This window comes from Callionymus lyra, chromosome 17, assembly GCF_982586985.1.
Source record: "Callionymus lyra chromosome 17, fCalLyr1.hap1.1, whole genome shotgun sequence".
Taxonomy (NCBI): domain Eukaryota; kingdom Metazoa; phylum Chordata; class Actinopteri; order Syngnathiformes; family Callionymidae; genus Callionymus; species Callionymus lyra.
This window is the reverse complement of record NC_141834.1, coordinates 19,904,008-19,917,960: the sequence shown is the minus strand read 5'-3', so window position 1 is coordinate 19,917,960 and position 13,953 is coordinate 19,904,008. Positions and strand designations below refer to the sequence as shown.

Genomic DNA, 13,953 nt, shown 5'->3' with positions numbered 1-13,953 from the left:
AGTGTAAGTAGTATTAGTAGTGGAAGAAGTAGTAATAGGAGATATGGGAGTAGAAGAAATGGTAGAATTAGTTGTAGAATAAGTAGTAGAAGTAAAATAAGTAGTAGTAGTAGAAGAATTGGTATTAGAAGTACAAGAAGTAGTATTAGGAGTAGAATAAATAGTATAATTAGTAGTAGGATTAAAATAAGTAGTAGATGTAGTAGTAGAAGCATTTGTAGTGTAAGTAGAGAAGTAGTAATAGATGAAGTAGTAGATGTATAGGAAGGAGTAGTTGAAGTAGAAGAAGTAGTAGTAGTAGAAGAATTAGTAGTAGATTAAGTAGTAGTAGAAGAATTTGTAGTAGAAGAATGTGTAGTATGAGTAGAATTATTAGTAGAAGTAGTAATATAAGTAGTAGTTGGAGTAGAATAAGTAGTAGTAGAAGAATTAGTAGTAGAAGGATCAGAATTATAATAAGTAGTAGTAGAAGATTAAGTAGTAGTCAAAGTAGAATATTAAACGCGGGGCTGCTGTATATTAGAAAAATCAAACCAAACGAACTAGAAAAAAGGAGAAACACTTTTATTGAGCCTCATTATTCGCTCATTACACTGAAAGGTACGACAAGAAACCGACTCACTCTTCAAATTAAACTGTTTTCGTCAACAGAACTGTAGTGTTTGAACAAATGGCCGACGACTTTCCTCGTGACCGTAAAAGGTTGTTTTCGGGCGAAGCTTTCAGCGTCTGGCGCTCGTGAACACATGTTGACCTGCAGAGAAGCTCGTGTTCCAACGTTTATTTTCCTCTCGCTCTCGACCGGAGCGTCTTCGTCTGCCGAGAAATCTTTTCTCCTGACATGTCATCTATTCCTTTTTTTACTCCTCGTCCCCACGACCGCCTGCCTGTCAAGATGCTGAGCTGAGAACCCTCAGAACCGCCGGTATCATCTCCCCAATTCCCTGTCGTGTCCCACTGTCAAATGGGGAACAGAGTGAAATCACTGGAAGCACAAACCGAGTTTTGTTCTTTTCCGTGTCTGAACATTCGTGTTGTGATGAATCCGAGGGGGAAAAAAAACAATGTGTGAAGCTTCCATTCACATGGAATCCATACGTGACTCATGTGCGGGCGGGTCGGTCCTTTTGTCTGCGGCGACACAAAAGCCCTGATCCTCCGCTTTCAGACGGCGTTTGAATTTTCCAGATCGGTTAAACCTCATCGGAGTTACAGGGATTTGAAATGTGCATGTCCGGGCCTGTCGTCGTCGGCGGGATTGTCAATAAAGGTTTTTCTAAATAACCGCGAACCTGCTCTTCGGTGCGACGACAAATAAAGGAAAATGTTTGTTTCAGTTATGAGTGAATACTAAAGATTCTGTCGGAGCATTGAATCCCAAACAAGAGCCGTTCCGACTCGGGAGTGAATAAGAATGAGGGCTCGCCGCTCTTAATAGACCCTCTCAGTAAATTACATTTTAAAGGGCAGCAGAGTCGCCGCATCGCTATGACACATCGTGACAAATTACAATGTCGACGGAAATGTGTTAATACTGTCTTTATGTGGGAGCCGGGGGCGGCTGTAAAGCACCCCGACCACCTGTGAGGACGCACCACCTCAGCCCTTTCTCTTCGCTTACGAGTCTCAGGCGAGTCTGCGGCGCCTGAAGACGAGTCCGATTCTGTGGAATCTAATTAAGCGCAGCAAAAATGATAGTGCAGAGATGTGCTGCCCAGGACCAGACACAAATCAGGAGGTGTTGGCAGCCGGCTGCAGGGCAGAGCAGCGCTCCGGTGAAGTTTGACTCCAACTTTTCCACTGCTGGCTCAACTTTGGACTATTTTTTAACTTTGATTTGGGAAGTCGATGTATAGTTTATTATAATCAGGATACAGGATTGAAGCATACCATCTGGCTACGCTAGCAAATATATTGACTGGCTAAGCTAGCAGGTATACCAACTATCTAAGCTAGCAAGTACCGTTTATTTTTTATTTTTTACATTTATTTTTTTTATGAATAATTGCTGTATTGCTGTGGCTAATTGGAAATAAAAAAATTCCCAAAGGAGACCTCATTAGGATCAATAAAGTTCTACCTAACCTAACCTAAGTATATTGACTGGCTGAGCTAGCAAGAATGCTAACTAGATAAGCTTATCTAGCTAGCAGGTATAACGACTGGCTAAGCTAGAAGTATATTGACTGGCTAAGCAAGCTGGTATACCGACTATCTAAGCTAGCAAGTATATTGAGTGGCTAAGCTAGCAAGAGTAATAACTAGTTTAGCTAGTAAGAATACTAACTAGAAAAGCTAGCAAGTATACCGACTGGCTAATCTAGGAATAATAACTAGTTTAGCTAGCAGGAATACCGACTGACTTAGCAAGCATGAATAATAACTAGCTATGCTAGTCGGCATATAAACTAGCTAAACTAGCAGGTATACCGACTGACTTAGCAAGCATGAATAATAACTAGCTATGCTAGTCGGCATATAAACTAGCTAAACTAGCAGGTATACCGACTGGCTAAACTAGCAAAAATACTAACTAGATAAGCTAGCAAGTCTACTGGCTTGCTAAGCTATCACGAATACTAACTAGCTAAGCTGGCAAGAATAGTGTCATAATTGTTTTAATTTTTGTTTGTTGTTGTTTTTTTCTCCACTTTTCAAAAATGTAAAATGTCAGAATGTTTCATTTTATATTTGCAAACGGATCAAAAATTGACCTTTAAAAAAAATCCTTATGATAATTCTTCCATTTGTTCACATTTAAAAGCTAATAAAACCGAGCACTAATTCATGAAGCCGGCGCTGTTAATGAAACACGATATTAGCTCGAGTACAAATTAACGATCGTACAGTTTTACATTTATTTATTAGTCAATCCTTGACGGCGTCGACTTTTCTCCAGCCTTTTGTGAGCTCTCGCGTCGGGCTGTTAGTCTGGAATCCTTTTTTACAAAACGAAGGTCTGGCTGTCAGAAGAAAAAAAAAAAAAAAGCTTTTCGTCAATTAGAGTTTCTCTTTACAACGGCTAATGGATGTGTTCTTTTCAAGTGGCGAACGAGCACACGGTGTCTCGCTGACGCCAGATCAGGCAATAAGCAATTTGACAACTAAATTGAGGATCTGCGGCTGACGCAGATGCTTGGGAATCAAATGAGGCGACGTTGATTTACAGAAATGCGGGGGATTCAGACCAGGGTCTGGACTCCTGCAGCCGAGTCTCCGGGAAGACCTTGGCGTGTAAAGACAACAGAGTTGATTAGGAAAGTGCACAGGAAGGTCTTCCAGCGTCGCTCTTCTAATCATGTTAGCCGGGCAGGAATCAGGTCGGGGTGAGGGGGGGGGGGGGGGGCGAGGAGGTCAAGGCGTCCTGATTAGACGGGTCATCGATGGATCCGGTCTCGCACCTCGGTGTCACCTTGCGGTGGGAAGTTAACCAGCAGTCAGCGCCGTCGGGCCGTTTAATTCGGGCTTGGAGTCGGTTGTGGTGACGCCGCGGCTGATCGTGTCTGTTCGTTAAAACGTTCAAAACAGGAGTCGGACATGCCGTCACTTCCTGTTTCCGGGTCTTAATGCTTCGCTTTGTGGAGAAAAATGGTCAGTTGAGTGTGAGTGTGTCACGGGTCGTTTATTCGCCGCTTCAAGTCAAACAAATGACAAGCTTTACGATGGATCGGACGCACTTTCTCCCGGCGACTGTACAGGTCAATAGCCCCGGGAGAATCGGTCTCGAACTGTATGTTCCTGAATGTGTTCAAGCTCTTGGATGAAGCGAGTAATTTATACCTTATATTTTGATTATCTTTTAGCGTTAATCTAAGTATGGCGTATACGTATAGTGTATAATAATCTAACATCATTGACCAGCGATCCTGTTATTTGCCTCGTCCCTCGTGGAAACCGTCATCCTTCCCCCCCCTCGGACGAGAACTATCGGTGATTCCTTCAGTTTTCCCTCGATCGCTAACGTTGACTTTCTGGGCCCCGCAGGTTCCTACATGCTGGTCAACTCCTCGCAGCACGCCGCCGGCCAGCGCGCCCAGCTGCTGCTGCAGTCGCTGAGCGAGAACGACACGCACTGCGTCCAGTTCAGCTACTTCCTGTACAGCCGGGACGGCCACAGCCCGGGGGACCTGAAGGCGTACGTGCGCGTCAACGGCGGTCCGATGGGCGACCCGGTCTGGAACGCCACGGGGAGTCACGGGAAGCAGTGGCATCAGGTGGAGCTGGCCGTCAGCACCTTCTGGCCCAACGAGTACCAGGTATGATCTGGAGGAGCCTTTAAGTACTTCATAAATACAATTATACTACAATATTAATGTTGCAGTACCGTCTTTGAAGGGCTATAACAACTTTACCGGTGTAAGTGAACACAACATTACTACGTACGCTGATGACTTACGATTAGATATTTCAAATTCTTTTAAATTAATTCCAAATATATTGTCTCGTTTGGAGTATCGGATTATTCGGTATATTATCGGTTATTCTCTGCAAATTCAAAGGCCGATCATCATCTTCCCTTTAAAGTTGTCAAAAAACACCTCCGGATAAATGGCACAAAAATGTACTATAAGTGAGAAGTTTTCTGGCAGATTCAACATTTCTGTGATTGTTTTTTTTTTTTGACAAAGTAAAAAAATGAACTTAAAAACATGATAAGCAACAGTTACAGTATCTAATGTTTTCCTGCAATAGTAAAGAAAATAAATATAAAAACTTTACTTTCTTCAAGCCCCCCGTAACGCTTAATATCGTTTTTCCAACACTGTTCTCTCTTTGTCTCACTCCCTCTCAGTGGCCGCATCAGTTTTACTTGTGATGCAGGTGAATCTTGTCTGTGTTTGGTTCTGGTCCAAAAGTCCTGTTTTTTACCTTCAGATTTATTTATTTTTTTCATTTGATCAATACAACCACTTTTAAGTATTTCAGGTATTCTTAAAGTTCAAATCCAGCTTGAAGCAACAGTATCATGAATAAATGATAAAGTTGGCCAAAAAGAACCGTCGCGCCCAAAAGATTGAAAGATTTTTATTGTATCTGAAGCAACGACAACAAAACACAACACGAGTAAAATAAGAAAGTCTGCCGGTTGTTGGTAAACTTTCGTCACTTGATCGATGTATCAGTTTTGTTCCGTCAGACTTATTGATCTTCCGTCCATTTTGAAGGTGAAATTTTTAATTACTTGAAATCAAATGTTCATTGATTTCATCGCCACGGTGACGAACACACGGTCGGTGCTACACAGTCACAGGAAAACTACCGTGAGATCAGCTTATATTAGCCGCTAATTTGTTAGCCACAGGACAAGATATTTGTTTTATTCTCACGTGTTTGTTTTGACAAAAGAACTGGTTTGAACACGTTTGGTTCACCTGGATGCTTCCCTCGCTCGGTGTGTTTGGACTGCAGATGAGAAGAAGATTAGTTGAGCTCTTATTGAAAGTGGTCGGTGGGAGGACGACCCCGAACAGACGCTTTGAAAACAGAGCTGACGGAATATTGACTCGTGAGCGCTCCAAGAAAATAACTTATTCCATTTGCATTCGAGCCGTAACGTCTTCAGCGAGCAGATAAATGTGGGGAAAGATTGTTGAAGAAATCAAATTATGAGATAAATAAGAAATAATAATATTATCTCACCAGATTGTGCACCGATAAGTTACAATTAAAATAAAGACGAGAAAAGAGAAGCACCCGAAGAAGACAGTTTTACTGTTGAATTGTCTTTTTGTATAATAATAATTGAAATATGTTTAATGAATCCTAACCTTATTTTATATTATATTACATTATTATGTTATGTATAATAATAATACAATATTTCCAATGTAAAAATGGAAATAGGAAAATTATTAATACAAATGTATTTTATTTTGTGGTTTTCACAAAGAAATAACAGAAATGTGTCTTAATTATACATGTTTGTATAAAACTGTTAAAACAATATTTATTTCCCTATGTTTATATTATTTATAACGCGCAACACTTTCTTAAACCTTACGAAAAAAAAAAGGTTAATAAATGTAGTCATAATATCTTCAAGACTTAAAGTTTAAGAAATAGAGGAACAACTAATCTTCATGCTAAGCTAATGAAAAATGCTAACCATTAGTTTTGACTTGGATAAGAACTCGTTGTTCAAAAATAAATCAAGTGGTTGTTTATGACGAAAGAAGATCCGAATCAATGATGTCGAAGATTTCCAAGAAACTTTTCTTCTCGACTCCTCGCGGTCACGTGACCCGACGGACCTCCTGTCGTCCGACGTCTGCTGATTCCCTCTGTCACATGACCTTTTCATCCGAGAGTATTTTTATGTTTCCGTGTCTGATGGCGAGCGAGAAATCTCTGCCGGTCTCGTGTCAAAGGTCGCTCTGATTCACGTGGGCGGATAGATCTCCTCTTCCTCCTCCTCGTCTGACCGACGTGCCCGTGAGCAAGGCCTGGAGGTTCAGCTTCTGCCATCGACGTACGAATGTTACAAATGGTTTGTTAACAAACTGGACGAACGATTCAGTCCCGGACCTCGTGTGGCAGAAGGTGCTATATTTTGCCCGTGACATAACAAAAAAGTACCTTTTTTCCCCCACAATTTAAACAAAAAAGGAAGTCAAGTTTATCCCCTTTTATCTTGCCCTTTAAAGTTTATACTTTATTGAATATTGTTTTAAGGTAAGGTAAGGTAAAACTTTATTGATCCCTCAGGAGGTCTCCTTCGGGAAATTGTTTTTTACAATAGCCAGCAATTTTTCATAAACAATAAAAAATAATACATAAAAAATAAAATAAGAAGAACATAAAGAGGAAGAACAAGATGACACTATCTAATGTAATCTAAGTCTAAAGATAAAGACAAAGAACATAGGTCAAAGAAAGAAAAACAACAAAGACAAAGGATACAAAGACCGAAAAACAGAACATCCAGATACTCTCACTCCACTCCTGCCCCCGAACTCAGAATTGTACAATCTAATAGCCCGAGGGATGAATGAGTCCCTGAGTCTATTAGTGTTGCACCTGGGTAGGAGCATTCGTGCTTCATCTGCTTCTCTGCTCACTGATGACAGTGTTCAGAGGATGACTGTCATCATCCATGATGGACAGTAGTTTGTTCAATGATCTCCTCTCAGCAACTGTCACCAGTGAGTCCAGCTTCATTCCAACCACAATTTGATTGTTGAAGCGCTTTGTGACCCTGGTCTAGAAAAGCGCTTTACAAATAAAAATGACTTACTTACTTACTTTTTCCTGTTTTCAAAATAAAAGCACAATTAAGAGTGAAACCAGTAATGGATCAGGGACCCCCGTACAGCAAGAAGGTCATGGGTTTGCTTCCGTGTTTGTGTTGAAAATTTTTGATCTCGATGCAAAGACTGATACTACACTACGATACCGGTTCCTGAACAATCCTTTTTTTTTTTAAATCCAACTTCATAAGATCAAATCCAACAAAAAGAAGATGACATTAGACAAATCTTGAGTTTTAATTTTTCAGCTTTTTCCTCACAGAGAAACAAATAATTTCCACAAGTGATACATTCATCTGATGTTCACTGTCTTGGACAAATCTATACATTAATACGTTTTGATCACGCATGTTTCAAATACTCGGTACTACCCAAGAATCTCGGCCGTTACTACTCTCTTTGCGCTTGATGGATCTACTGACTCCTTTAAGAAACATCTTAAGACGTTTCTATTTGTTCAGGCTTTTCCTTGAATTTCTGGAACTCCTGTGTTGTTCTCAGTATTATCTTGATCTTTAAAGTATATACTTTAATGAATATTGTTTTGATTGTTTAAGCGCTTTGTGACCCTGGTCTGGAAAAGCGCTATATAAGAAAATATTACTTACTTACTTACTTACTTACTACAAAAGAAGCAAAGTTGGATACGCAGTCCTATGTTTGCGTGGGTTTACTCCGGGAACTGCAGTTTCCTCCCACAAAAAAAACTTCTAAATTGTTCGTAGTGCGTGCGTGAAAAGTTGTGTGTTCTCAATTAGCCGATGACGATGTGTTGTATTTGGCGGATCGGTGCTAACGACTCTGAGCACACTGCCCCCTACTGGGCAGTAAAAAAAAGCGAAGGTGGTTAAAAGTTACCCGCGGTTTCCAAGCATCTTCTCGCTGTATTCAATTAAAAGGACTTAATTGTCAAAGAAAGCTTCAAATAAAAGATGTTTTTTAAGTGAACTAAGTGCTGAGATGGTGGATTACTCTGCGATCGATCCCTCGCTGAGAACAACAACAAGCGCGATTTAATTTAGATTCTTGCGCGGCGGCATTAAGCCTCATCAGTGTTGCCGCTGCTTAATGGGATGCTGGCGCGCTGAAAGCTCGCCGAGGTCAAAGTGTCGCGGCTCATTGTGCGAAAGCGAAGTGGAGGACGACTAATGAAATGATTCCACAAAGCAGGAGGATTTATAAGAGTAAATAATTGCACCAAATGTCTTTTGTTCGCCTGTTTCTCATCGCTTTGACCTCGTGCACTTTTCTTTGATCCTCCACCGCCCACGACTGGAGCGCCTCGCTCGCCCGGATGGCAGCGACCGATCGCTTTGAGGTTTGAAGGGGATGATGTTCGATATGTTTGGGAAGATAACACAAGTGTGATGCGTGAATGGAAATGGGCCTCGAACAATGCCACCTCAAACTGGCTAAAGTCGTCTTAAGCCCTATTCTCACTGGATAAGTAGTACCTTGGGATCTCGGTGTTTTGTAAATTATCCCGATCATTTTTACTGTCATTACCTAGAGATACAGATGTAAAAAGCAAATTACTGAAAGAGAAAGTTAGTGTAACCAAGCGTTCTTTGTTTAGAGAAGATTTATTTTCCTTTGTTTCTCGACTTGTGCAGACGCTCTACAGCGAGAGCGCTGCCCTGCACATCATTTTGCCCCAACATTATTCTTACAGAAGAGACACAGTCTGTTACGGTAGTGTAACCGAGTGTATTCGTGTGGGAAACAACGAGGCTCGAACTTAGTTTGTAGCTGTGCGGCGCGCACCTCTTCTTCACTTTCGTCATGTGGAGCTCACCCCCAACAACGACGAACTCCATCTACTTCCTTTTCAACCTCTTCAAAATAAAACAGTTTACCAAGAGGTCCCCAGGTAATACTTATCCCGTTCGGATCGGACATAAGGAGGGAAATGAAAACAAAAAACTACAATTACATCTTTACTTTAATATCTTTATTTGATGTGTTTTTAAACTCTGTCGACTTCATTCATTCATTTTATTTGCTGTTTAATCCCTTATGGAGGTCGGTGGGAAGGCTGCAGTCCATCCCAGTTTCTTTAGGCGTCAGGCAGGGGACACCCTGGACAGGAAGCCAGTCTGTCTCAGGACACACAAAGACGCACAACCCTTCACACACACACTCATACCTACAGACAATTTCCTCAAGTCCTCAATCAACCTCTGTATGTTTTTGGACTGTGGGAGGAAACCGGAGTTCCCGGAGTAAACCCACACAACACGGGTAGAACATATAAACTACACACTGGAAGATCACAAGTTGACCTCCTCCCGACCTGGAATCGAACCGACAACCTTCTTCCTACTTTTTTTGCTCTTAAAAAGATCACAGCAATTAAAACACAATATTATTTGTACTAAATATCAAAAGACGGCTTTGATCATTCAGTTGCAAACAAAAAATAAAGGTTTGCAATATTCAGTTTTTGCAAATGTGTTTTTTTTAAGGATTTCCCTTTGATTAACTTACAGGTTAAATGTTTTTTTAATGTGATGTTAAATAATATGTTGGAAGTTAAGTAAAAAAAAAAAGAACGACGTCTACTTTAAACGTTCGGATGCAAACCAAACATTTAATTACTGCAAACTGAGTTTGTAACTGTTTTTCCTGGTTAAGAAACAATTAAACTTAATTTTAATGCGAGGGATTCGTTAAATAAAATATTTTGACTAAACATCTTTTGTCGTTATTCTTAGCTGTTCATCGCCTCCATGTCAGAAGACCTTGTAAATGAAAGAAACAACAGTGACCATTTTCTTATTCAAAGAAAATGTTTTAAGAAGAGAACGTCAAAATAATGTAATTGTTGTTTTGTTGATGTGAAAAAGATGAATTTGGCTTCAAATGTAAACCAAAAACAAATGTGTTCCATATTTAGTTTTTCAAGATTTGTTTCTGATTAACTTGCAAGTTAAACTGTTTTTTAATGGGATAAAAACAGCTTCTGAATAAACGTTTTCTTTCTTATTATCTTCTATTTACAACCTACGTGTCGCAGGAACTTCTTATTTGTATGACAGAAACTGCAGTAATTACGTTCTTTTTTTTGAACAAAAACTGCATTTATAAAACATCAAATACACAACAACTTAATTTTAATGCGAATTCGTTAAATAAAATATTAAATATTAGAGAAATCTTTTCAGGCTGTTGCTCCTAAGCTTTGGAACGATCTTCTCTCTCTTGATGGATCTACTGACTCCTTTAAGAAACATCTTAAGACGTTTCTATTTGTTCAGGCTTTTCCTTGAATTTCTCGAACTCCTGTGTTGTTCTCAGTATTATCTTGATCTTTAAAGTATGTACTTTTTTGAGTATTGTTTTGATTGTTAAAGCGCTTTGTGACCCTGGTCTCGAAAAGCGCTATATAAATAAATATTACTTACTTACTTACTTACAACAAGGACATTATGAAGGTGCGACCGGTGGCGAGAACACGTAAAGCGGGTCTGAAGGGGGCGCGACCCCGTGATGGAGAGCATGTTGTGATCATGTGCTGGCAGGATTATTAGAAACACTAACTCAGAACCGGGCCTCGATCCCAGAGTGTCCTTGGAGCACTGGAACAACAAACCTCACCCCGGAGTCTCATAATTCTCTCACTGTAATTGAGGACGTGATTCGATATTGATCAGCTCCTCTCAGCGCCTCATCCGGCTTATTGTTCTGCAGCGTCGTCCTCCTCCGAGAGCCTTCTATCAAGCGCGCTCGCGTCTCCACCTCGTCCTCGCAGTCGCTCCCCGATAAAGCTATTATTTCGCCGCCCGAAGCCAAACTTATCTCTTTACGCCTCCGTGTTTCTCTTATGGTGTCGTGTGTCGGGTCAGCACACGCGCCGCCTTGATGGGTTTGTTGCTAATGAATGTGTCGACGTCTCCTTCACGGTGTGTCGTTTGTGTTCCTTTAGGTTCTGATCCAGGCGTCCGTGTCCAAGGAGCAGCAGGGCTACATGGCGCTGGACGACATCATGGTGCTTAACTACCCCTGCTGTAAGTAGAACCGCTTTCGTGTCGGACGGACCTTCACGGTCTTTCCTCAATGCTGTCCTTCACCACGACATACATACATACAGATGTTGTTACATCATGATCTGGAGCTTATAATCCATGTGTTTGTGTCTTCTCGTCTGGACTATTGTAATTGTTTTTCATGTCTTAACAAGAAGGATCTGTCTCGACTGCAGCCAGAATTCTGAGCCGCTCTAGTAGGAGAACTCACATTTCTGTGATCCTTAAAACAATAGATCAAGTCTGTCTTTGTGAGATATTCCCAAAAAAATGTTTAAATCTTCTTTGTCCTTCAATGTTTACTTGATCTTTTCATGTAGAAACACATGAGACGTTTCTTCAACCAGTAACCAACACTGGGTCCAGAGACAGAACTCTTCAGCCAGAATTCTGAGCTGCTCTAGTAGAAGAACTCACATTTCCACGATCCTTAAAACTCTTCACTGGCTTCCAGTTTCTTTCAGGATCAACTTTAAAATTCTGGTTCTTACTTTCAGATCTATTCATGGTCAGACCTTCCATCACTGATCTGATCCAGACTTACACCCCAGCTTGGGCTCTGAGGTCTATGGATCAGAATCTACTGATGGTTCCTGAACACGGATCAGGACCAGAAGAGAGAAATCCTTCCAGACTGTTGCTCCTAAGCTTTGGAACGGAAGTCAAATAATGATCCAAGCTAATTTATTAATGTTGCACATGGAACTGTCACTTCCCATGATGCATCCCTGCCCTTTAAATATCTCGATCCTATTTAAATGAACCAGAACCAGTGATTCTCTTCTCCACGATCAGGAAAACACATTTAAAACCTGGATCTAAACTGGTTCAACTGACTTGAATTTTTGTAGATTATTGCAGATATTTTACAGGTTTATTGACACAAAATCTTTATTTGGATAAAAATTCATTGGCTTTTTTTTTTTAAACATCTTCAGATCAAATGTAAGAAGCATAAAACTGCAAATAAGTAACTTAAAGCGTTGAGTTGTGATGATGATGATGATGATGATGATGATGAAGATGGTCTGATCTGTGCTTCATTCAAATGTGAGGCTCGTCTACACAACACAGGTGTGTTTTATTGTTATATTTATAGAATTAAAGTATTTCGTTAACAGATCATCATGTGACGAAGCGTTAATATAATTGTGTTATATATATATACGTGTGTTTATAGTTGATCAATGTTGAAGTGACCACTCAGCTTTCGCTATTGTGCAGGGATGCATCATGGGAGGTGGCAGTTCTGTGAGCATCATTAGCCAGTTAGGTTGGATCATTATTCCCTCGAGTCCTGTTGTCAAGTAGAAGCTGTTACCAGTGACGAATTAATCCAATTGTCCATCACGACTGTTGAAAAGGACCACAAGCATTACAGTGTTTGCCTTCAGCTGGTGAATGCTCGCGGCCCCGGGACCGGTCTGTAGGTTGGGGGCCCCTGGTTTTTAAAAGGATCAAAAACCTCTGGAGTTTGATTGGACCCACTCTCTCCCAGCTATCCGGGGTGAAAGGTGGCGACACCCTAAACACAAATAGACGGATAACAAGGCATGAGGTCCCTGGTTTTAAATCCACAAAGTCGAAATTGATTTTTCGCTTTTTCAAACTGAATTTAAGACTCCACATAAACAGTGCTTGTATGCTTTGCCGCCCAGTCGGCAGCTGTCCATCCCTTTTGACACAAAAAATTGACTTTAAGCACAGTAGCGTAGCGACCACTTAATAGAGCAGCGTGTAGAAACCAAGTGTCAAGTTTTCCATTCCTTGGCTATAGTTTTTATCGACACCTTGTTAGCACCGACACCTTTTCAAAATCATCGGAGTGGAACCAGTACCAGATAATAATTATAATGATAATAATTCATTTTATTTGATGGCGCCTTTCAAGACACTCAAGGACAGAGCAGCAGAATAACAACATTGAAAGTTCAGAGTCAAATACATTTAAAATAATACAGAGTATTTGAAGAGGTAAGATTGGAGTTAAAACACCAACACATGGTCCTTCACGTCACCATCAGGCCTCTTGTTTATGTTGCGGCAGCAGATGGTTCTTTACAACTGTGGCCGTTAAACAATCAAGACACTCGTCGAGTTCTTAGGACACGTTTACATCAACAGACTGTTGGAGGGAAGAAAAGAAAAACACACTAAAATGAGCTAAAACAAGGCATACATATATATATATATACGTATATATATATATACACACATATATGAGCTCATTTTTATTAGTTTCCCAGAAGTGACTTTTTGAATTAAATTCTAATTAAGACATGTATATTTGTAATAATTTGTCAGTACGTTAACTGTAATGTCAATGTATTCTTTATTAAAAATACTTTAGGGTTTTTCTAAATCGTAATTTATAATAGAATTATATTTTATTACATTAAATTGTTAAGTTACAGTTAAAATTGTTTGATTATAGTTGAAAATTGTTTGATTATAGTTGAAAATTGTTTGATTATAATTGAAAATTGTTTGATTATAGTTGAAAATTGTTTGATTATAGTTGAAAATTGTTGGATTGTAGTTAAAAATTGTTGGATTATAATTGAAAATTGTTTGATTATAGTTTAAAATTGTTTGATTATATTTGAAAATTGTTTGATTATAGTTAAAAATTGTTTAATTATAGTTGAAAATTGTTGGATTATCGTTGAAAATTGTTTGAT

At 39.9% G+C, this 13,953-nt stretch overlaps 1 protein-coding gene across 5 annotated transcripts in view; it reads left to right on the top strand.

Moving 5' to 3' along the window:
• The window catches only part of ptprub (protein tyrosine phosphatase receptor type Ub), a 258,433-nt gene that overhangs the window by 140,633 nt on the left and 103,847 nt on the right, over positions 1–13,953 (top strand). For all 5 annotated transcript variants that reach the window (XM_087812960.1, XM_087812963.1, XM_087812959.1 and 2 more), the window contains exons 3-4: positions 3,985–4,256; positions 11,173–11,254. In XM_087812960.1, the coding sequence (XP_087669086.1) occupies positions 3,985–4,256; positions 11,173–11,254 (354 nt within the window). The remainder of the gene's footprint in view (positions 1–3,984; positions 4,257–11,172; positions 11,255–13,953) is intronic.